Raw genomic sequence first — 23414 nt, 5'->3', positions numbered from 1 at the left:
CCATAGTCTTGGATAACCACTCACACATAGACTCGGAAATGTTAAAGTTTCTACCACAGACATACACACACACGCACACACGCACAAACGCACGCACAGACAGACAAAGTTACGATCGCATAGGCTACACTTACGTGAGCCAAAAATCAGTCATCGCCGAGACTACGCGACTATTTTAAGATAGTCTCGACTAACCACACCAAAAGACCCAGACGGGTCACGCTCGTCTCCGCGTAGCGTGCGAACGCATTACTTACTTAACCTATTTTCTTTAATTCTGAGCACATTTTTAGAGTAAACATATCATATGTATATATATTTGGATTCAGGAGAAATTGAGGAATACGATGCATTCATTTTTAAAGATGTTAGTAAAAATTTGATTTTAATGTCAACTTTAATGAGTTATCTAATTAACTAATTTGTAAGCTCCAAAGCTGAAATGCAATCCCATAGTCCGGAATTCGTCGAAGATTGCTTGACCAAAACTTCTATCAATTTGGTTAAAAAAAGAGGGCGTGACAGTGCGGCCTCAACTTTCACAAAAAGCCGGATATGACGTCAGAGATATTTATCCAAAAAATGAAAAAAAACCCGTCTGGGGAACTCTTATGTGAAATTTCAAGAAGATCGGCAGTTTTTTCGGAATCGATGTACACACACACACACACACACACACACACACACACACACACACACACACACACACACACACACACACACACACACACATACACACACATAACCACCCTCGTCTCGATTCCCCTTCTATGTTAAAACATTTAGTCAAAACTTGACTAAATGTAAAAAGGGGAAAAAAAAGCAGTTAATTTAAGCTGCTTGTAGAAAAGGGTGAAACAGGGGGCCCACGCATTAAGCCTGTCAGTTTTTAACGACCTCTGTTGGACATAAAACTGCAACTGGTTTATTTGCCCTGTCAAAACGCAGCTTTCCTCGCTGGAAGTCCGCGTCAAACTTTTACTTCCATTTGAAACTTGTTCTCTCCAAAAGTTTGCGCGGTGCAAACTCTGCAACTACAATAATTGGTTTTGCTAAGTTTAGTTTCGACTTTTAACAGGTTGCTGTGTGAGTTTTCGATCTTCATTTTTCAACGGGGTTGTCCTAGCCTAATGCCACAGAGAATGTGAACAGTATCGTCCAAAGCAGATTTTGCATAAGCCTGGGAACACGCACGCGTGATCAAACTATCAGACACACACACACAAACACCGTTATCAGCTGATGTGACCGTTTGACATGACATTGACTTTTTTCATTTATTAATTCTAAAGAGTCTTTGTACTTGTTTTGTTTGACAGATTTGTTCAATATAATTGTTGTAGATGTTATCTATCTATATCAGTTGATGTCATCGTCTTTGTACTTGTTTTGTTTGACAGATTTGCTCAATATAATTGATGATGTTATCAGTTGATGTGAGCGTTTGGCATGACAGAGTGACAGAGTTTAAATAGCTTTTTTAATTTTTTTTATTGAGAGCCAGTATTTGTACCTGTAAAAAGACTAGCACGATCACTGTCAGTAACCAAGTAACTGATAAACGAATCAACCAACAAAAAAAGTAAGTAAATGACAAACGAATTGATGGACGACACACATCAACAGCAACCTATAGTACCCTGCCTCTTTCTTGTAAAGAACGAACAAACGAACGAACTAATTAATTAATTATGGAACCAATCAATAAATGAACGAATGAATGGACCAATGAATGAATAAATGAATGAACGAATAAATCAATCAACCAATCAATGAATGAACGATTGAATAAATGGACCAATCAATGAATGAACGATTGAATAAATGAACCAATCAATGAATGAACGATTGAATAAATGAATCAATCAATGAATGAACGATTGAATTTGTTTGTTTGTTTGCTTAACGCCCAGCCGACCACGAAGGGCCATATCAGGGCGGTGCTGCTTTGACATAACGTGCGCCACACACAAGACAGAAGTCGCAGCACAGGCTTCATGTCTCACCAGCACTAACCCCATAATGCCAGACGCCAGGCGGAGCAGCCACTAGATTGCCAATTTTAAAGTCTTAGGTATGACCCGGCCGGGGTTCGAACCCACGACCTCCCGATCACGGGGCGGACGCCTTTACCACTAGGCCAACCGTGCCGGTGAACGATTGAATAAATGAACCAATCAATGAATGAACGATTGAATAAATGAATCAATCAAACTGTCAACTTACCACATGGTGGTCAGAAACGTATGGGTCAAGCTTGGAAGCAGCGGCGCGGTCACGGTTACACTGTGAGTGGAGGATGTAAGGCGAGCACGCTTCATGGCAACACTTTCCGCATACTGCAAGCACAACAAGGAAAACATTGCATCATTATTAGCCGTCAAACTGCACGAAAGTGAAAGTAAGAAAAATAAAACATACACAGCCACACCAAAGAGCTTTCTCTTGACTTTCCACTACGGAAAGCTCTTTGGTCACACCAATTAAAATTTTACCCATCCAGACAAACAATGGGGGCGAAACTGAAAGAAAGAGAAATGCGCGCGCAAACACACACACACACACACACACACACACACACACACACACACACACACACAAATAGAGAGAGAGAATATTTCGCCTCTTAAGGACAAGACATTATATGATTCGAGTTTTATACCCTCATGGCTTTTGACGAGATACACAAGTGTATGCGTGTTTAGGTGATATCAGCCATCTGCACAAATGGCAGAATGTCCGAGGTCTTTTACATGCCATTGTGGTGTCACGGGGGTGGGACATGGCTTCGTCTCTGGGTCTGCACATAAAGTTGACCCGTGTCCGCCACGGCCCGAAATCGAACCTGCTAACTTACGATCACAAGTCCAGTGCTCTACCAACTGAGCTACTGAGCTACCCCCCCCCCCCCTGCCCTACACACACACACACACAGATATACAAACAGACAGACGCTTACTTCTCCCTTTTTTCGGAGACATCAGTGTATACTCATTACTGTGCGCATTTCATAGAGCGGTTCTACAACCGCCCTGTACAAGTAGCCAACAACAAAAACTATGTATTCTGACTTGCACTTATTTAAGAGTCTACGAATCTTTCATACAACCAGAAAGCGGCAAATGTCAAATGCAAAATATTAACCAAAATACAAAATTCAACGAGAAAAGGGCGACAGAAAACAACTGATCGTTAGACACCTTAAAATAAATGAAAAAGCAAATGAAGAAAAACTGACTGACCGTGTAACACGAGTGTACATATGTCATGATATTGCAATTGCATTAAAGCTCTGTTTAAAAACTCACTCACATTTAAACACCGACCATTTTCTGCGCTATCATCATACTACGTTTGCAGGAAGCTAATTACGGTATTCCCCACTGAACATCCGTCTGTACCCAGACACTATAGGGAAGGATTTTACAACTATTAATGACATGCACAACATACCATCAGCTATCAATCAATCAATCAATATGAGGCTTATATCGCACGTATTCCGTGGGTACAGTTCTAAGCGCAGGGATTTATTTTTTCATTTATTTTATTTTTATTTTATGCAATTTATATCGCGCACATATTCAAGGCGCAGGGATTTATTTATGCTGTGTGAGATGGAATTTATTTACACAATACATCACGCATTCACATCGGCCAGCAGATCGCAGCCATTTCGGCGCATATCCTACTTTTCACGGCCAATTATTCCAAGTCACACGGGTATTTTGGTGGACATTTTTATCTATGCCTATACAATTTTGCCAGGAAAGACCCTTTTGTCAATCGTGGGATCTTTAACGTGCACACCCCAATGTAGTGTACACGAAGGGGCCTCGGTTTTTCGTCTCATCCGAAAGACTAGCACTTGAACCCACCACCTAGGTTAGGAAAGGGGGGAGAAAATTGCTAACGCCCTGACCCAGGGTCGAACTCGCAACCTCTCGCTTCCGAGCGCAAGTGCGTTACCACTCGGCCACCCAGTCCTCCCAGCTAGCTGTCATCCATGTATTACCAAAAAAGTGCATGAAAATGTATTTATACCCTCATACACCATTCACTTCAAAGCAATCAACAGAGCCTTTGTAACCAGTTCAGGACAGTTACACTGCAAAGTTACACATAAGCAAAGGACGGAAATTCACTAACGATTCTCTCTTTGTCTGTTTGTCTCTCTCTTTCTCTCCATCTAGCATCTCTCTCTTTCTCTCTTTTTTCTCTCTCTCTCTCTCTCTCTCTCTCTCTCTCTCTCTCTCTCTCTCTCTCTCTCTCAAGCACTCGATCAACCAAACCAAACCAAGATCTCCCATAGCACAGCAAAAGTAACTCTCGCGTCTCTCCCCCACAAACCATACTGGTAAATCTCATACATGTATGCATATCATAGTTACATCATTTCCTCCTAACCTCGAATTCGCAGGCGAAAACATGCACTCCCTTTGTTGTTCAAAACCTCCCTGCTAACCTAGAAATGGTGGGGAAGAATGTTGAGCCTAATTTCCGTGTCGTACTTGAAATGACTGAATGCTGAGACTCAATCAATTTGCAAATGATCAGTCTGACCTTATTAATGAACACAAGCGTCAACATTGTGCGCCTGTGAATTTTCTGTACAAATCACAATAGACTGAATAAGTGCCCAGTCACTGATGAGCTTTGTTTTTCTTCTTTTAACTGCATGCACACAAAGACTAAAGGAGCTTTTGTTTTAAGTCCATCCCTCAAGGCCCCTGCCACAAATTATAACAGTCACAGTTACAATGTCCGGGATGTTCGCACTGGTGAACAGTACTGTCGAACCTGCCCAAGCGACCATCTTTCGATAACGACCACCTGACCACAACGAACACCCAAAGAAATCCGCAAAGAGTGTTTTCCCCTGTATTATTCACCTTTCCACAGCGACCATATATATATGTTACAGTTAATCTGTGAAACCAGGGAATACGTATATTAACTAAACTATTTTAGGTAATACATGAATTAACTGTTTTTTTCCGTCAGTTAATTCATGTATTACCTAGTTAATACACGTATTCCCTGGTTTCACAGATTAACTGTAACATATATATATAACCACCACTTTTGCTCGGTCCCTTCGGTTGTCGTTATCAACAGGTTCGACTGTAGTTTTTCTGTACCTACTCAGTGTGGCAGCAATCTAATGTTCATCATTTTCCGAGCATTATTTCTTAACAAATTGTACATCTACTGCCACAGCAAACCGTGTCACTCTGTTATACCAACCAGCTGAATCAAGTCTTAAACACAGTGATTATTGATTAGGAACAATCGGTCAAAATAAATATTAACCGCTATCTTTGACCAGTTGCTGATTTCATTTCGGATTAACCTACCAGGAAAGTATATATATATATATATATCTCTTTCTCTGCTAAGAGATTTTAACAAATCTCGGAAGAAAGTCTCTGCTGACTTTCAATTGTTTCTTTCACAATTTCTGATGTTATATATATCTTCATGAAAACTATTTCGAGTCGTATGTGAACTTGTACATAATATGATAAACCTTCAAACTCAATCACATTCAACAATCACTAAAACAGCGATCTTGTTCATACTAAATATACACGACCTGAGCCCAAACTATCGTTAAACTCTCAGTTCTTAGAACAAGATGTCATTCAAACCTGCTGCATGGATAAAATAGTTCCAGGTATAATTACAAGACACGTGGGTGTTAAGCCCAGATGTGTGTGCATGCATTTAATTTTAAATGCAGTTTGTTTGTTTGTTTATTTGTTGCTTAACGTCCAGCCGACTACGCAGAGCCATATCAGGACGAGGAAGGTGGGGATGAAGGGGGCCACTTGTCAAGCGATTCCTGTTTACAAATGCACTAACCCATTACTTGTGTCCCAGCAGGCTTTAGTAAAACTAAATTAATACCTACTGGAAGATTACCAGTTTCCAGTATGTTAAAATAGGCTTAACCTATCTCAGTGATGTTCCGAGGCGTCGGTCATCGGTCATAGACCGATTTAGGTTGTAAAATGACCGATTGCAAACACCTCTGTCCCGTCAAATGTCCGATCCGATCGCGAAGTCCGCGGTCATTGTCCGATAGTATTACGTCTAGAGCGGTCACTGCAAGAAGAATCTGTATAAACTGAAGTATCAAACCCCGTTAAAACGAGTTCGAATCGGGACCTACTTGAACTTCAATTTTTACTCTCGGTCGAACAATAACACAAGGGACGCAACTCTCGACCGAACAATATTACAAGAGCCACAACTCTCGCTACTTTTGACAGCGACACTTTACTTCCGCCGCCACATTTCTGCAAAGATGCCGCCGAAGAAAAAGGTTTGCGTGGGAAAAGGGCAGATACTTTTGAGTGGCTTTGTTAAAAAAAAAGGACGACACGGACAGTCAAGTTGCAGGGCCTTCGGCCCCGTCGGAGACTGAAGCCTCAGAAGGTGAGCCAATAGATCTACAACCTCAGGAAGAGACGCAGGAAGAGACGCAAGAAACGAAAGTAGGGGCGACCAGAAAGTTTGTGCAGAGCTGGTTTTCTATGTTCCCTTGGCTCAGCTACAGCAAAGAAAAAGAACTGATGTTCTGCACCATCTGTCAGGAGGATGGCGTTGCCTCAAACTCGTTCACCGTTGGTTGCAGCAACTTTCGCAAATCCGCACTGGCAGACCATGTACGAACAGACGATCCCCACTGAACACTGTTGCATTTAAAATATTAAAATAAATTTGGAACTGTTTTTATTTGCCTTTATTCATATATTCTCAGTCATCTAAAAAGGTTAGGTGCCATGATTTGTTCGCTTGATCTGAATGTCCTATTGTTTTTTTGTAGTCAGGACATGATGTCCTATTAGTTTTTTGATTCAGGACATTTTGTCCTGTTGCCCTCCAGTCCTAGGAACATCACTGCTATCTACTGCTGGACTTACATCAGAACACTAACAGATTAAACTATGCATGAATCGCGAGACAAGCGGCAAGAGAAGAGATTTTTGGAAAAAATACAGGTGAATGAGCAAGAAGGCAGAAAAAAGAAAAGAATTCATGAAGAAAAAGAGAGCATGACAGGAAAGAGGAACCAAAAATCTACTTAACAGCAAACTAGAAAGCTCCTGCGGTTCCAAAAACAGGAGGGGCCTTTAATTTCATAACCGCAGTGTCCCACTGCGGGATTTAAATGCAGTCGTGTAATTAAATCTGATTAAATTTATATAGCCAAAGAAAAAGAAAAAAATTTCTAAAGAAATAAAAACATCTCCCCGTCATGAATCTCGTAGGCCCTACCTTATTCCAACCTTTATAATCTCGCCCCCACCTCCCCCCAACCCACTCCGTCTCTCCCTCACCACCCTTCCACCCGTTTTTAACCCCGCACTGGAAGTATGTCTTGCGTTGCCTACAGAATGGGCCGAGTGCCAGAAATGTACGTTGCACCATACACACAGCTGATTTGATGACTGGTTCAGTAGGCCTTTCTGCGAGGGTGCAGGTTACATGGTGTACGTGTTGTGGAAAATCCCATGACCTGACTCTAAGCCTTCGCGACCAGAACTGATTTAGGTGTAGTCTTTCTTCGCTCTAGGTTGGACTCGGTGATTCATGAATCGTAAAACAAGACAGGTAGGTATTTAGAACGTTTCATTTTGTTTAGAAAATATTCACAACAATTGAACGTTCTAAATACTTCTCTTTCTCGTTTTTTGATTGTGGATTAAGTTTTTGAACGTTAGTAGTCTGTTTTTGGCTCACGTAAGTGTAGCCTATGCGATGCTAACTTTTGTCTGTCTGTGCGTGTGTATGTGTGTGTGTGTGTGTGTGTGTGTGTGTGTGTGTGTGTGTGTGTGTGTGTGTGTGTGTGTGTGTGTGTATGTGATATAAACTAACATTTGACTGAACACCGAAATACTAATTTTACCTGGTTATTATCCAAGCAACAGCTTCAAAGTATTGAAGCAAAGATCAACATTTCGTCGGCAGGTATGTAGTTAAAGTGTGTATCCAAAGAAAACAGGTGGTGGGGGGGTTTTGGAGGGGTAAAAACAGCTGACTGGTCTATGTCGTGTATGGTATGTAGACCAGGTCAGGCGTCAAGGTTAGGTCAGATCGCGTGAAGGATTGTGGTATAGATACAGTTATCACCGAGCTGCAGTTCGCCGATTCGGAGAACACGATTTCACATTGTTCGGTTTCGTAGCTCCAGAAAAATAGATAAAGAAGATACCAAAGGAGATTTCCTACAGGTTAATCTGCACAGCGTGTTTCCAGTGTCTGCGCGAGGAAGCGCTGTCGAAAGCGCAGTGTCGATCTGGCCATCTGGCAGTCGTGTCCCCATAAGTACTAACAAGTCGCGTAAGGCGAAAATACAATATTTAGTCAAGTAGCTGTCGAACTCACAGAATGAAACTGAACGCAACGCAGCAAGACCGTATACTCGTAGCATCGTCACTCCACCGCCCGTGGCAAAGGCAGTGCCCGTGGAATTGACAAGAAGAGCGGGGTATTCGTTGCGCTGAGAAGGATAGCACGCTTTTCTGTACCTCTCTTCGTTTTAACTTTCTGAGCGTGTTTTTAATCCAAACATATCATATCTATATATTTTTGGAATCAGGAACCGACAAGGAATAAGATGAAAGTGTTTTTAAATTGATTTCGAAAAAAAAATGTTGATAATAATTTTTATATATTTAATTTTCAGAGCTTGTTTTTAATCCGAATATAACATATTTATATGTTTTTGGAATCAGCAAATGATGGAGAATAAGATAAACGTAAATTTGGATCGTTTTATAAATGTTTATTTTTTTTTTACAATTTTCAGATTTTTAATGACCAAAGTCATTAATTAATTTTTAAGCCACCAAGCTGAAATGCAATACCGAAGTCCGGGCTTCGTCGAAGATTACTTGACCAAAATTTCAACCAATTTGGTTGAAAAATGAGGGCGTGACAGTGCCGCCTCAACTTTCACGAAAAGCCGGATATGACGTCATCAAAGACATTTATCAAAAAAATGAAAAAAACGTTCGGGGATTTCATACCCAGGAACTCTCATGTCAAATTTCATAAAGATCGGTCCAGTAGTTTAGTCTGAATCGCTCTACACACACACACACACACACACACACACACACGCACACGCGCACGCACACACGCACATACACCACGACCCTCGTTTCGATTCCCCCTCGATGTTAAAATATTTAGTCAAAACTTGACTAAATATAAAAAGTAGGCTACAGAAAGACAGATCTAGATCTAGTGTCTCGCACTCTTGCACCGTATCACTTATGCTTACTGTTTCTTTACACCCCCGGTATAGGGGTGTGTATAGGATTCGGTCGATGTGTTTGTTTGTTTGTGTTCGCATATAGATCTCAAGAATGAACGGACCGATCGTCACCAAACTTGGTGAACAGGTTCTATACATTCCTGAGACGGTCCTTACAAAAATTGGGACCAGTCAAACACACGGTTAGGGAGTTATTGGTGGATTAAGATTCTACAAGGACTTATAGAGGGACATATTAATGGTCAAAGGGAAATAACCTTCTCAGTTGGTGGCAGTGAGAATGGTAAGGACGGGGGTGTTTTTCCTACCTCGGAGGAATTTCTTGTTCTTTCTTTATTTGGTGTTTAACGTCGTTTTCAACCGTTCAAGGTTATATCGCGACGGTATGCTTACTGTGTGTGTGTATGTGTGACGGAGTGATTGAGTTTGTGTTACTGTTTGTCGATTTCTTACGTGAGCCGTGAAGGCTTCGCCTCTTGTTTGGATTTCAATGAATCGTGAATACCACTGCAACCTTCAGTCCATTCTAAAACTAATATTGGATATACCCTTCCGTATTCATACCGCCTAGCCTCCACCCCTAACCCACCTTTCTCCTCCACCCCTACCACTGAAACCTTCTGGTAGACCCCCATCTTAGTCATCCCTGCCTCATGCCTTCTAGCCTATTTGTACCACCGCTAAAAAGATACATGTACTTACTATACATGCATGTACTTAATTCTTACTTACCTGCATTCTATCAATTTTCCTCCCGATAGCTTGCTCAAAAGTAAAATGCACCCTTTAGTCCTACTAATACCCCCCCTCCCCTTTTCCTACCACGGATCCTGCTTATCAACACCACCATTGAAATACAGACCTTGTCTAAACACCCCATATATATACCCCTGGCAGCTCGAGTACCTTTAGGTTCTTGCTTAGCTAGCTGTATGTATGTACAGTTTACAGTGTCTTGCGTTCCATACTGGCGGCTTTTTCCGTGGACCCTACTTTTCAGCAACCCCACATTTTGCCGGCGTGATGCGTTTCCCGAAATAACTTATCATCAAGGCTGCGAAAGCTTTTTCCAGCTACCTCCTTTCTTCTTCTTTGTGTGTCCCTTATCCCTACCACCACCACCACCACCTTCTCGCCGCCCCAATCTCTCACCCTCTCTCTTTTTAATCCTCGTTCATTTTTACATTTAGTCAAGTTTTGACTAAATCTTTTAACATAGAGGGGGAATCGAGACGAGGGTCGTGGTGTATGTGTGTGTGTGTGTCTGTGCGTGTGTGTGTGTGTGTAGAGCGATTCAGACAAAACTACTGGACCGATCTTTATGACATTTTACATGAGAGTTCCTGGGAATGATATCCCCGGACGTTATTTTCTTTTTTTCGATAAATACCTTTGATGACGTCATTTCCGGCTTTTTGTAAAAGTTGAGGCGGCACTGTCACACCCTCATTTTTCAATCAAATTGATTGAAATTTTGGCCAAGCAATCTTCGACGAAGGCCTGACTTCGCTCACCATTCAAACACGACTATAAACTAATTCTCGTGCATCCCGATCCTCTCGTCACAAGCATACACTCGGCACATTCAGTCCTGACACTAACATTTATGACATCAACATTCATATCCCAGTGACACCCCCACCCCTCTATTACATAAGAGGATGGTTAAAAATCATAAGGGCTGTTTCCTTTGCCAGTTTGCCCTGCAGCACCCACATGTTGCCAGTTTGCCCTGCAGCACCCACATGTTGACAGTTTCTGGCACAATTAAGGCTATTTGCTGTAAATTTGAATGAACCAAATCAGTTTTGAATAGATCTAAAACGATTCATTCCCTTTAAACGATTTATTCCCTTTAAACGATTCTTTCCCTTTAAACGATTCATTCCATTTAAACGATTCTTTCCCTTTAATCGATTCTTTCCCTTTAAACGATCCTTTCCCTTTAAACGATTCTTTCCCTTTAAACGATTCATTCCCTTTAAACTATTCATTTCCTTTTTGAATAAACTGATCAAGTTAATAGACACGTTCATGGGCCTATCCCAAATCATAGTAAGCTATGCACCAAGTCTTCTTCTTCTCGATCGCTCAGATGCACAAAGTCAAATCGCCGAGTCATACCTTCGCATAAATCAGTAGTAGACTGATACACTTACTTGCTTATATAATATATTCCATTTTTTTGTTATGATGTGAGCCAGTCACACGTTCCTAATAACCGTTGTCCAAGGGTACCTTTTCGCAAAATGAATGACTACATAATTACTCTCCCAAATTACGGTAAATCACTCTCCTGTTTCGCAGTAAACTACTCTCCTGTTCCACAGTGAACTAACAATTTTAGTGATAGCAATATTTCTGGCAAGTTATGAGCCGATTGAATCATTCACTTGCGTACTTCACATAATCCAAAAACCAATCACTTTGAAGAATCGCCATCTGTTCTCACATTAGAAGGTCGTTCTTTAGTATCCCCCCCCCCCCCCACCACCCCGTCTACCCCCTTCTAAAACAGGCCTTTTAGAACACCTTTTCCATCAAAAGCGAGCAGCGAGGTGGAAACTGCTGACACAGCGAGAAAATTGCCCCGTCAGTGTAAAAGGTGACTGGGGCACTCCCAATGGTGGTGAAAGGGGGAATGGACTGGGGAGGGGGCTGCTGTCCCTAGCGGTTGAGTTGTGTGTCTACGATCAATACACCACTGAGACCTTCGCAAGGGTTCTTCAACTGTGGCTGCTTTCATCGATCTCCTTCTATTTTCGTCTCGCTCTTTCTTCTTCTCCCTCCCCTCCCTCCCCCCCCCCCTTCTTCTTTGCTTTCTCGCTCTTGTTTCTACTCTCTGTCTCTTTCTTTCTTCTCTACTTTTTACATTTAGTCAAGTTTTGACTAAATGTTTTAACATAGAGGGGGTAATCGAGACGAGGGTCGTGGTGTATATATATGTGTGTGTGTGTGTGTGTGTGTGTGTGTGTGTAGAGCGACTCAGACTAAACTACTGGACCGATCTTTATAAAATTTGACATGAGAGTTCCTGGGAATGATATCCCCGGACGTTTTTTTCTTCTTTTTTTCGATAAATGTCTTTGATGACGTCATATCCGGCTTATTGTAAAAGTTGAGGCGGCACTGTCACACCCTCATTTTTCAATCAAATTGATTGAAATTTTGGCCAAGCAATCTTCGACGAAGGCCGGACTTTGGTATTGCATTTCAGTTTGCTATCTTAAAAATTAATTAATGACTTTAGTCATTAAAAATCTGAAAATTGTAAAAAAAAATTTTTTAATAAAACGATCCAAATTTACGTTCCTCTTATTCTTCATCATTTTCTGATTCCAAAAACATATAAATATGTTATATTTGGATTAAAAACAAGCTCTGAAAATTAAAAATATAAAAATTATGATCAAAATTAAATTTCCGAAATCGTTTTAAAAACACTTTCATCTTATTCCTTGTCGGTTCCTGATTCCAAAAACATATAGATATGATATGTTTGGATTAAAAACACGCTCAGAAAGTTAAAACGAAGAGAGGTACAGTAAAGCGTGGTATGAAGCACAGCGCAACCGCTACTGCGCCAAACAGGCTCGTCACTTTCACTGCCTTTTGCACTAGCGGAGGACTACGTTCAGTTTCATTCTGTGAGTTCCACAGCTTGACTAAATGTAGTAATTTCGCCTTACGCGACTTGTTTTCTTTCTTTTGGTCCTCACTAATCACTCACTTCTATTTTCTTAAAAGCGTGTTTCAATTTCTTCTCCCCCCCCCCCCCCCCCACACACACACACACTTTTGCAACTATTTTTTTTCTCTATCTACTTTCTCTCTTAGTGCATTTTTGTTTTATCATTTTTAACTTTTTTCACAGTAAACTGACTAACAATTTTGGGCGGGGATGTAGCTCAGTCGGTAGCGCGCTGGATTTGTATCCAGTTGGCCGCTGTCAGCGTGAGTTCGTCCCCACGTTCGGCGAGAGATTTATTTCTCAGTCAACTTTGTGTGCAGACTCTCCTCGGTGTCCGAACACCCCCGTGTGTACACGCAAGCACAAGACCAAGTACGCACGAAAATGATCCTGTAATCCATGTCAGAGTTCGGTGGGTTATAGAAACACGAAAATACCCAGCATGCTTCCCCCGAAAGCGGCGTATGGCTGCCTAAATGGCGGGGTAAAAACGGTCATACACGTAAAATTCCACTCGTGCAAAAAACACGTAGTGTACGTGGGAGTTTCAGCCCACGAACGCAGAAGAAGACTAACAATTTTACTGATAGCAATATTTCTGGCAAGTTATGAGCCGATTGAATCATTCACTTGCGTACTTCACATAATCCAAGTAGTTGAAGAACCCTTGCGAAGGTCTTAGTGGTGTATTGATCGTAGACACACAACTCTTCAAAGTGATCGATTTTTTCGTTCGATTTTCCAGTTTACTTACTAATTTTGAAATTGTTATCTTTTCTTCCGTAAATGCTTCCCTTTTTTAAAGGGGTGGGGGAGGAGGGGTTGAGCTCGTATACATCAACTTGGTATTCATAATTGAGACTGTGCCAAAAGGTGACGTTTTCATGTCAGTATGTCCCAAATGACATCACCAGTACATTTTTCATTCTATCTAATCTGTTTTCGTTCTATTTTTTCTAATAACATGCGTTAACAATTGATTGCCAACTGGAATGGAAGAGCACAAAAAGTGTAACTTGATATGTAGTTTCTCTAGAGGGAAAAACATCTTCCACTTTCATGTCAGTGTGTCCCATGCAACATACATTTGCCAAACAGCTATGTGCAAGTAGATTATTTGTTAGTGGTATAGAAAATACTGATCAACAATTAAAGTCAGTTTTCACATTCATTTTCTACCTATTTCTTATTTGTTTATTCTGTTGGCAATGGTGAAATGTCAGCAATCGTGTGTCATTCGGGACAGTAGACATGACACCTGACCTTTTGGCACAGTCTCAATTTGTTCCCTTTTTGGGGCCGCAATATTCTTTGGTCTCTTTTTTCCTCGTGAGGATTTTCTCCACCATCGATAAGTAAGCGTATCGCGGTATGTCATTCGGTACAGTGGTAGGAATCGGCCTGGAAGGAAAAGACCATGGGTCAATCGACACCTTCAACCACATTCTGATGGGAAATAGTCCAAAGTATAATAGAGCTAAGAATCCAACTCAGAGTACTGGTTTTGTTGCTTAACCAGCAACAAAACACACCCGGTAGTTGAAAAGGTCATACCGGCAACCATTTTAGTTCCGGTATTTTCTCATTTGAATACCGGTAATTACCGGTTAACACCAATACTGTTAGCTTCAATATATGGTTCTCCATACATTCCATAAAACTGAAATAAACCATTGTGTCAACACAATGTCTAACCCAGATCTGCACGCCATTGGTTTTAAGTTACTACCAACGTTTTAACAAAGGGAGTATGAATGGAACATTGTATTGGTTTACTCACCCACGACTTCTCCCAACAAACGCAGTTTAGGCTCCATGGTGTCGTCTGACAGCTCCCTTATTCAACCCTTACAGGTTACAGTGTCTTTATCCCCACAGTTAAATTCACACAATGACACCATTGTGTGACATTGCACGCAATATCGTTTTTAGAACAAACTATTGTTTGACAGCCCACTGTGTTGGCTGATTTCGGGTATCGGGTTGCACGTGCAGTTTATTTCGTTCACCTTGAAAGTATCCGGCCTGCTACTTTTACGTCACTCCGGTTCAAGTTGCCCCACTTTAAGACCCCCCCCCCCCCTCCATTTTGATACCCTTCTTTTTCAAGATTGTTCCTTTATTGTGTGTGTTTGTGTATGTGTGTATGTGTGTGTGTGTGAGTGTGAGTGTGTGTGTGTACATTTGAATGTGAGTACACTTATACTGTTTCATCACCATATTCTGACATATTACATATGGGCAGCCACAAACTGTGTTCAGAGAGCTGTTTGTCTATACATATCCACACCATTAACCACTACCATATGCCCACTAAGTACACACACATTGAGGGAATACAATTACCAATAATACACACTGAAACACATCAGTTACACTACTTTTTTTGTATTACTTAAAGGTCAATACATTTCGCAAGATCTTCCATGCTGACGCACGTACGCTGGCCAATTTATATCCAATTTTACCTAGAAAATGTAGCAGGCCATGCAAGATATCAAACACGGTTCCATACTGAGTCTATTGATGCCCATAGTTGCTGACTACAATAAGCCTTGCGCCATTCATAACGTTGACAAGTGACACAAGATAAGGTACATTGTATGTCCATAAGTAAAAGCAGAACCACAGAGTGGAGTCTATTTCTGTCTGATGCAGAATGAAGTGTGGGGTATGCCCTCATCCTTGAATAAAGTCCATTCATTATGCATACATGTAAATGTCCTCGTGTAGGTGTGCTGTCATATGATGGGGTCATACGTGTACCTGGTCACAAGACAAGCCTAAAACCGAGTGAGCTCCCTAAAACAATCGTTTAACGAAGTCAAGCGCCTGTGCTGCGTCCGTCATTCTGTGCACTACTTGTACTAAACCACCGCTGGAAATAGCATCCGCTAATGCACACATACACAGTGCAGCGAGAATTCTTTTTTTTTTAACCGTTCTGTGTATAACCAGGCCAGGGCAATCAGAGAAAATGAGCAAGTGTTGCACCAATGACACCGAAGTGACCAACGCAACACTTACTTTGATCCTTAGAACGGATCGACATAAGGAACACCCAACTCAAATTGAGCACCGAAACGTGAGCACTTGTCTTGGAGGTGGACAAGGGATTTAGGCCAGTGAGACGCGCAGCTTATCAGCTCACAACCAAGGTCCGCTTGCCAAACACTGCACATAACGAGCGGGTGAAACTAGGGCACTTTCGGACACACTCCTTGATAAGAGAACCCTAGACCACCCCCACCCCTCCTCCTCACACTCAGAACCCCCCCCCCCCCCCCTTGCACCTGTGCTGTGTGATAAAAGTGGAGCGGCTCTTTCTTCTTCATTACCGCTTGTCACATAACCTTCACCTATCTGATAACGATGTGGGTCACAGAATTAGACAGAGAAAAGTAAAGGGGGGGGGGGGGGGGGTGGGGTGGGTGGTGGTGGTGGGGGCAGAAAGTTAGAAAGCCTCAGATAAAATAAAGGAACTGAAATGAATTTTATTATTTTAAAAAAGGGCATGGTTTCTAAGTCTAATTTTCCAACTTGTCCTTTTAACATACTGTATGATCAAAGATAACATAAGATCAAATTGAAGTAAATCTGTGAAGATTTGCAGGGTAAAAAAGAGAGAGATAGAGAGAACTGAACTGAACTGAACTTTTTTTTTACAAGGATACAGATTTAAGGCTAGGCCTTTTCTTACAATCTGTCCTTGAACACACACACACACACAGAGCCAGAGAGAGAGAGGGGTGCACATGTGTGTATTGCATCTGGAAATTACCCCACTTTAATTTAACCCTTTTGTCCAGTTTCAACACAAAAATCAAAGAAAGTCTCATGTTTCAGGCAGCCTACATTTTGTTGAACGTTTTCTGCAACTCTTTACATAATTACTTCATGTTTTTGTTGTAATCCTATCTGCAAAATTAAACGTTAATATGAAACCTGCCTGCCACCACTTTCCTCGACCTCAGAGGGAGAAACTGTGCTCATCTTAAATTATTTCGTTTCAACTGCATTTGTTTTTTCCCCCATGAACATGAAATTGATATTTATGATCAAATTACACAAATCTATTTGAACAAAACACTCTCCATCTAGTGTTGTAGACTTGCAACAGGAGAAGAAGAAGAAAACAAAAGGTTGAGAGCAAGGATAAAAGCCACTGTTATCTCAAGTTCTAATAATCAATAAGTAATGGCAAGTTATGGTAAAAGTGAGGTTTTGTGCATTTTCGGATTTATGCTCGGCACAGACAAACGCAGACCATACAAACCATAATTGAGAGCTAACGCAATGCAAACGCAATGTTTTGGTGACATAAAAAGTCATAGACTGCCGATTTTGCGAAATGGACAATTTTTAGAAGCCTTTACCTATTTTCAGCAAAACTCAGCTGATTTCGCGATTTTGGCATGACATGTGTAAAATGTGCAACAGCTCATATAAGATAACTAAAACGCTACACACGTGTAAAATGTGCAACAGCTTATGTAAGATAACTAAAAGGCTTCAGATTCCAACCCCATCAATGTTACTGCATGAAATCACATTGAGTAGGTTATTCTGTTTCTATGACAATACAGAGACGACCGAAATTTCAATATTCTGCAAGAACACATTTACTGCACAGTCTGACCACAGTAGGTGCAATTCTAAAACAACTTTCATCATTCAAAGCAGTACACATGACGCATAGTGCATCACTGGAAGCATCTATCACACACTACGCAACTTTCAGCGACAATTAGGCCTAAAAAAAAAAATAGGTGTAGTTACGGTAACCCGACCTACCCTATTTTTAGGGGCCGATCCTATAACTTTTTATTACATTTGTCACAAAAAAAACAAAAAAAAAAAACAAAAACAAAAAAAAGAGTGCAAAAAACGCAATGAAAGCGAAAGCGCCCGTGTCTGCACACTTATTTCCCTGTCAAGTAGGTTTAATTTGTACACATTAGAAAAAAAAGTTAAAAAAAAAAAAGTGATTGCCTACCTACCTACCCTATTTTTTTTGGCTCTATGTTACCGTAAACCACACCTATTTTTTTTTTTGGCCTTAAATGAACACCGATTTAGAATGAACTGATTTGAAGTAACAGTATTTAGGAATGGATTTTGGTTCAAGTAGTCAGCAGATTGTCGCTGCCCTACACGCCACCAGGCGTGAAAGGCAGTAAGTTCAGCAGATTCTGCTTCAAACACAATTATCCCGGTGAACCATTCTGCAATTTAACAAACAATATTAGCCACATATTTATTTATGTTCCTCACCTCTCAAGTTCATTACAATGTAATGTGCTTTTGGAAGTGTGAATTCAAAATTTCATCTGTTTCACATATTCTATGAAACAGTATCACTGAGTTAAAAGCCCGTTCAATCCTGTCATCATTTTACTGGCAAGAGCTTCACGGGTGAGAAATGCGTGATGTTTTTATAATTAGACAGGGTTTGCAGATCCTCATTACCCAAATTATAAATGCATTCCAAAATATTATCAGGCACTTCTTAATGTATTGTATCTACCCAAAATAAAAATAATAAAGTCAAAGGAGCACTCAATGCCGTTCAACTTAAAGGTAACTCACTAACTGAATTAAGCTTCCTGATCATCTACTTTCTCTTTGCATGGGTTGTGTGCATGTTTGTTTTAGGCACACAAAAAACAAGTCGCGTAAGGCGAAATTACTACATTTAGTCAAGCTGTGGAACTCACAGAATGAAACTGAACGCACTGCATTTTTTCACAATGACCGTAGTCCGCCGCTAGTGCAAAAGGCAGTGAAAGTGACGAGCCTGTTCAGTGCGGTAGTGGTAGCGCTGTCCTGCATAGCACGCTTTACTGTACCTCTCTTCGTTTTAACTTTCTGAGCGTGTTTTTAATCCAAACATATCATATCTATATGTTTTTGGAATCAGGAACCGACAAGGAATAAGATGAAATTGTTTTTAAAACGATTTCGGAAATTTAATTTTAATCATAATTTTTATATTTTTAATTTTCAGAGCTTCAATATAACATATTTATATATGTTTTTGGAATCAGAACATGATGAAGAATAAAATAAAAGTAATTTTGGATCGTTTTATAAAACAATAATTTTAATTACAATTTTCAGATTTTTAATGACCAAAGTCATTAATTTTTAAGCCTCCATGCTGAAATGCAATACCGAAGTCCGGCCTTTGTCGGGGATTGCTTGGCCAAAATTTCAATCCATTTGATTGAAAAATGAAGGTGTGACAGTGCCGCCTCAACTTTTACAAAAAGCCGGATATGACCTCATAAATTTTTATCAAAAAAATGAAAAAAACGTCTGGGGATTTTATACCCAGGAACTCTCATGTAAAATTTCATAAAGATCGGTCCAATAGTTTAGTCTGAATCGCTTTACACACACACACGCACACACACACAGACACACATACACCACGACCCTCGTCTCGATTCCCCCTCTATGTTAAAACATTTAGTCAAAACTTGACTAAATGTAAAAAAGGTGTGGTTACGGTAACATAGCCAAAAAAAATAGGGTAGGAAGGTAGGCAATCATTTTTTTGTTAAAACTTTTTTTTCTAATGTGTACAAATTAAACCTACTTGACAGGAAAATAAGTGTGCGACTCGGGCGCTTTCGCTTTCATTGCGTATTCTGCACTCGTTTTCTTGGTTTTTGTGGGTTTTTTGGACAAATATAATAAAAAGTTATAGGGTCGGCCCCTAAAAATAGGGTAGGTCGGGTTACTGTAACCACACTTATTTTATTTTTAGGCCTTATTACACGGATTGTTCTTTTTCTGCATCAATCTCACATTTTCAATAACTAGCGTCTCAAAAAAACTTTGTACATTTACACAGAGAACATATCTATGTATATATATATGTATATGCAAATATTTAAAACTAATCTCCTCAAAAGTTTTTGTGATGAATATAAAATATCAGAAGTTGTGAAAGAAACAGAGTAAGTCTGTGTAAGTCAGCAGAGACTTTCTACTGAGATTTGTTAAAATCTATACTCTTTGACCAATCTTAAATTTCAGTCACACAGCACATTTTAGACTTTACAAACCCAGGTAAATTTGTACAACCTTTGTAGAATTGTGCAAACCCTGCCCTGATAGCTTTGGTCTTTCTTAATTCATACATGAACACATTTTTTTTACGTGAGAAACTCATACAGTCATAGTTATAGCATTCTCGGTTCAATTAAGAAATCTGATCCAAAGAATGACACGTCTGTGGAGCACATATCTATATAATATATATATTGTAATTCACGCTTTCCTGTGAGTACATGTACAGCATTTCTAATTTTCCACGGGTCCATTTTTCACACATGCCTGCATCGCAAAGCAAATGTCACATAGAACATGTACAAGTCACACAAATTACGAAAAAGATTACCTCAACTCACAATTTATAGCTGCCGCAGCACTTTTAACAGGACTTTACTTACTGCTGCCCTACTTGTCATCCTGTACTCGAACTCTATCCTTTTTTACATTTAGTCAAGTTTTGACTAAATGTTTTAACGTAGAGGGGGGAATCGAGACGAGGGTCATGGTGTATGTGTGTGTGTGTGTCTGTGTGTGTGTAGAGCGATTCAGACTAAACTACTGGACCGATCTTTATGAAATTTTACATGAGAGTTCCTGGGAATAATATCCCCGGACGTTTTTTTTTGTTTTTTTCGATAAATGTCTTTGATGACGTCATATCCGGCTTTTTGTAAAAGTTGAGGCAGCACTGTCACACCCTCATTTTTCAATCAAATTGATTGAAATTTTGGCCAAGCAATCTTCGACGAAGGCCGGACTTCGGTATTGCATTTCAGCTTGGTGGCTTAAAAATTTATTAATGACTTTGGTCATTAAAAATCTGAAAATTGTAAAAAAAAAAATTTTTTTTATAAAACGATCCAAATTTACGTTCATCTTATTCTTCATCATTTTCTGATTCCAAAAACATATAAATATGTTATATTTGGATTAAAAACAAGCCCTGAAAATTAAAAATATAAAAATTATGATCAAAATTAAATTTTCGAAATCAATTTAAAAACACTTTCATCTTATTCCTTGTCGGTTCCTGATTCCAAAAACAAATAGATATGATATGTTTGGATTAAAAACACGCTCAGAAAGTTAAAATGAAGAGAGGTACAGAAAACCGTGCTATCCTTCTCAGTGCAACTACTACCCTGCTCTTCTTGTCAATTTCACTGCCTTTGCACGAGCGGTGGAGCATCCGGTCTTGCTGAAAAATTGCATTACGTTCAGTTTCATTCTGTGAGTTCGACAGCTTGACTAAATGTTGTATTTTCGCCTTATGCGACTTGTTGTTTGTTGTGTTAGCGAATTCAACATTATCTTCAGCATTACCTCTGGTCTGCTCCGCAGGGTTGTGTGGCCTACTTTTAAAAGCCAGTTCAGATATTGATTTCTGGTGCATTGTGAATCGGCTCTACCCTTCCAGTCAATATTTTTATGCACTTTAGCTCAAAAGATTTGAAAACAGCAATTCATTACACTTCTATACATGTATGTCAGTGATATTCAAGTTCAACTTTCATTAGTCCATAACCCATGGGGGCATTTTGAACAATAAATATAATCAATACAATCATGATGCTAATATAGTAAATAAAAAAATAAAAAAATTATGAAAAACTGTTACAAATTCCAATAATAAAGTCCAAAATATTCTTTAGCAATTTCTTTTTCTTAGTAGCAAACAACTTTTTAAATTTAAATGCATTAGGTTTTTTCCAATAGTAAGGTGGTAACAACTCAGCTCTTTCTTCTTTGAAAAAATCACAGACAAATAAATAATGGAATTCATCACCTATGCCTTGTGATACACATTTGGTGCAAGTTCTTTCTGACCTGGGGATGTTAAGATAACATTCTTTCTGTACAGGCAAATTGTTGTTTAATGTTCTAAACTTCATCATTGAAACACATTGCTGATATGGCAGGTGTGTGACATAGTCTTCACATGCAAAAATATCTTTAAACATTCGATAATTCCAAAACATATTTTTGTTCCAATTTCTGTAAACCATTTATGGATATATAATGGTCATACAAGCTTCTTTTTACTTTCTTTTTAAACCATGCGCTTGAGTATTGAACATTTTCTTGAAAAGTCCAAAGGCCAGAGAGACCAATTTCATTTAAGGTTTTATTGTCGGCAGAGACAGAATTTGATTATGGGGATCGAGCAGTGTTGAAAAATAAGTTGATGGTCTGGCACATTCCTAAAAGGGGGGGGGGGGGGGGGGGGGGAAATAAAAATTGCGATGTCAATGTCATAGATATATCATTTTACTCTTCTTTTTTTTTTAGTGAGGAGAAGCCAACTCACCATCCCATTCATGTTCCATCCTTTAAATGTTCAGCCACACGCTGCTGCAAGTCACACTTTTCATATTCCCACGGCAGGGAACTTACACGCACCAAAACGACCAAATAAACTGTCCACTGCAGTCCACCAAAGCAGATGAAGAGATTAAGGCCGAGGGGGGAAAGAAAAAGAAAAGAGATAATGACTCGAGTGACACTCGACAAAGCTCGGGCAATTTCGACGCTTCAGCACAGAACACGCAACACAGACACACTGAGCAGACGACACTGTCCGTTCGTTGAAAATGAAAGAAGACCTCGGAACAGGTACTCCATAGGTACTCTCGTCCAGTGCCGCTAGGTACTCCAAGGACGCAGACAAGTCCAGTTCTCCCCGCGTTGACCTACTACAATAAATCCCCCACTTCGAGACACCACACAGACATACACGTGCGCTGCGCACAGATACTGCACACAGCGAGCCAAATCGCGCGAGTCACGCTAGTTTCGCTGCAGCAGACGACCCCACTCTCTTCTCTGTGTCATGTATTGAAGTCTCTTCGCAGACACCGCTGCTAAAACCAAAACTTATCTCCGATCACACTATGGCACTGGGTTTCGGGTAGGGGAATGCCGGGTGGAAAGAAGGAGACAGATCTTACAAGTTGTCGTACACTCTTAGAGCTTTCTATCTGTGCCGTGTACTGACGGTTGGGTTCTTGCGGTCACACCAGATAGACACACACACACACATTTTCGCACACCCCCCTCTACCACCGTGTCGCTGCAACACTGCAGGTCAGCAAAGTGTGTCACGGCGACGGCCAATCAAACGCCGTCTTACATCCGTCAGACGGCTCGTCAAGTGCTTTAGCAACGCCCCTTTTTGCTGAAGAAGCAATATATTGCAGTGTGTGAGTGTGTCAGGCAAGCTGGCCGAGCCAGGGAGCACAGAAAGTAGGGCTCGCTTCTCTTGTCGTATTGAGCGAGCAATTTTTTTCCTGCTGGCTTGGACTTATTTCTCTGGTCCTTTTTTTTTCCCCCAATCTGCTTTATCCTTCCCTAGCCCCGTAACTGCTGGATCAG

At 40.3% G+C, this 23414-nt stretch overlaps 1 protein-coding gene across 1 annotated transcript in view; it reads right to left on the bottom strand.

Annotated features, from left to right (window-relative positions):
• The window catches only part of LOC138967488 (phosphatidylinositol 3-kinase regulatory subunit alpha-like), a gene marked incomplete in the record, with an annotated part of 127949 nt that overhangs the window by 42511 nt on the left and 62024 nt on the right, over positions 1-23414 (bottom strand). Inside the window, 1 exon segment of the mRNA XM_070340048.1 lies at positions 2227-2339. Within this exon segment, the coding sequence (XP_070196149.1) occupies positions 2227-2339 (113 nt within the window).

The sequence above is a fragment of the Littorina saxatilis genome, linkage group LG5, assembly GCF_037325665.1.
Source record: "Littorina saxatilis isolate snail1 linkage group LG5, US_GU_Lsax_2.0, whole genome shotgun sequence".
NCBI classification, from domain to species: Eukaryota; Metazoa; Mollusca; class Gastropoda; order Littorinimorpha; family Littorinidae; genus Littorina; species Littorina saxatilis.
This window is presented reverse-complemented; position numbering and strand designations above follow the sequence as displayed.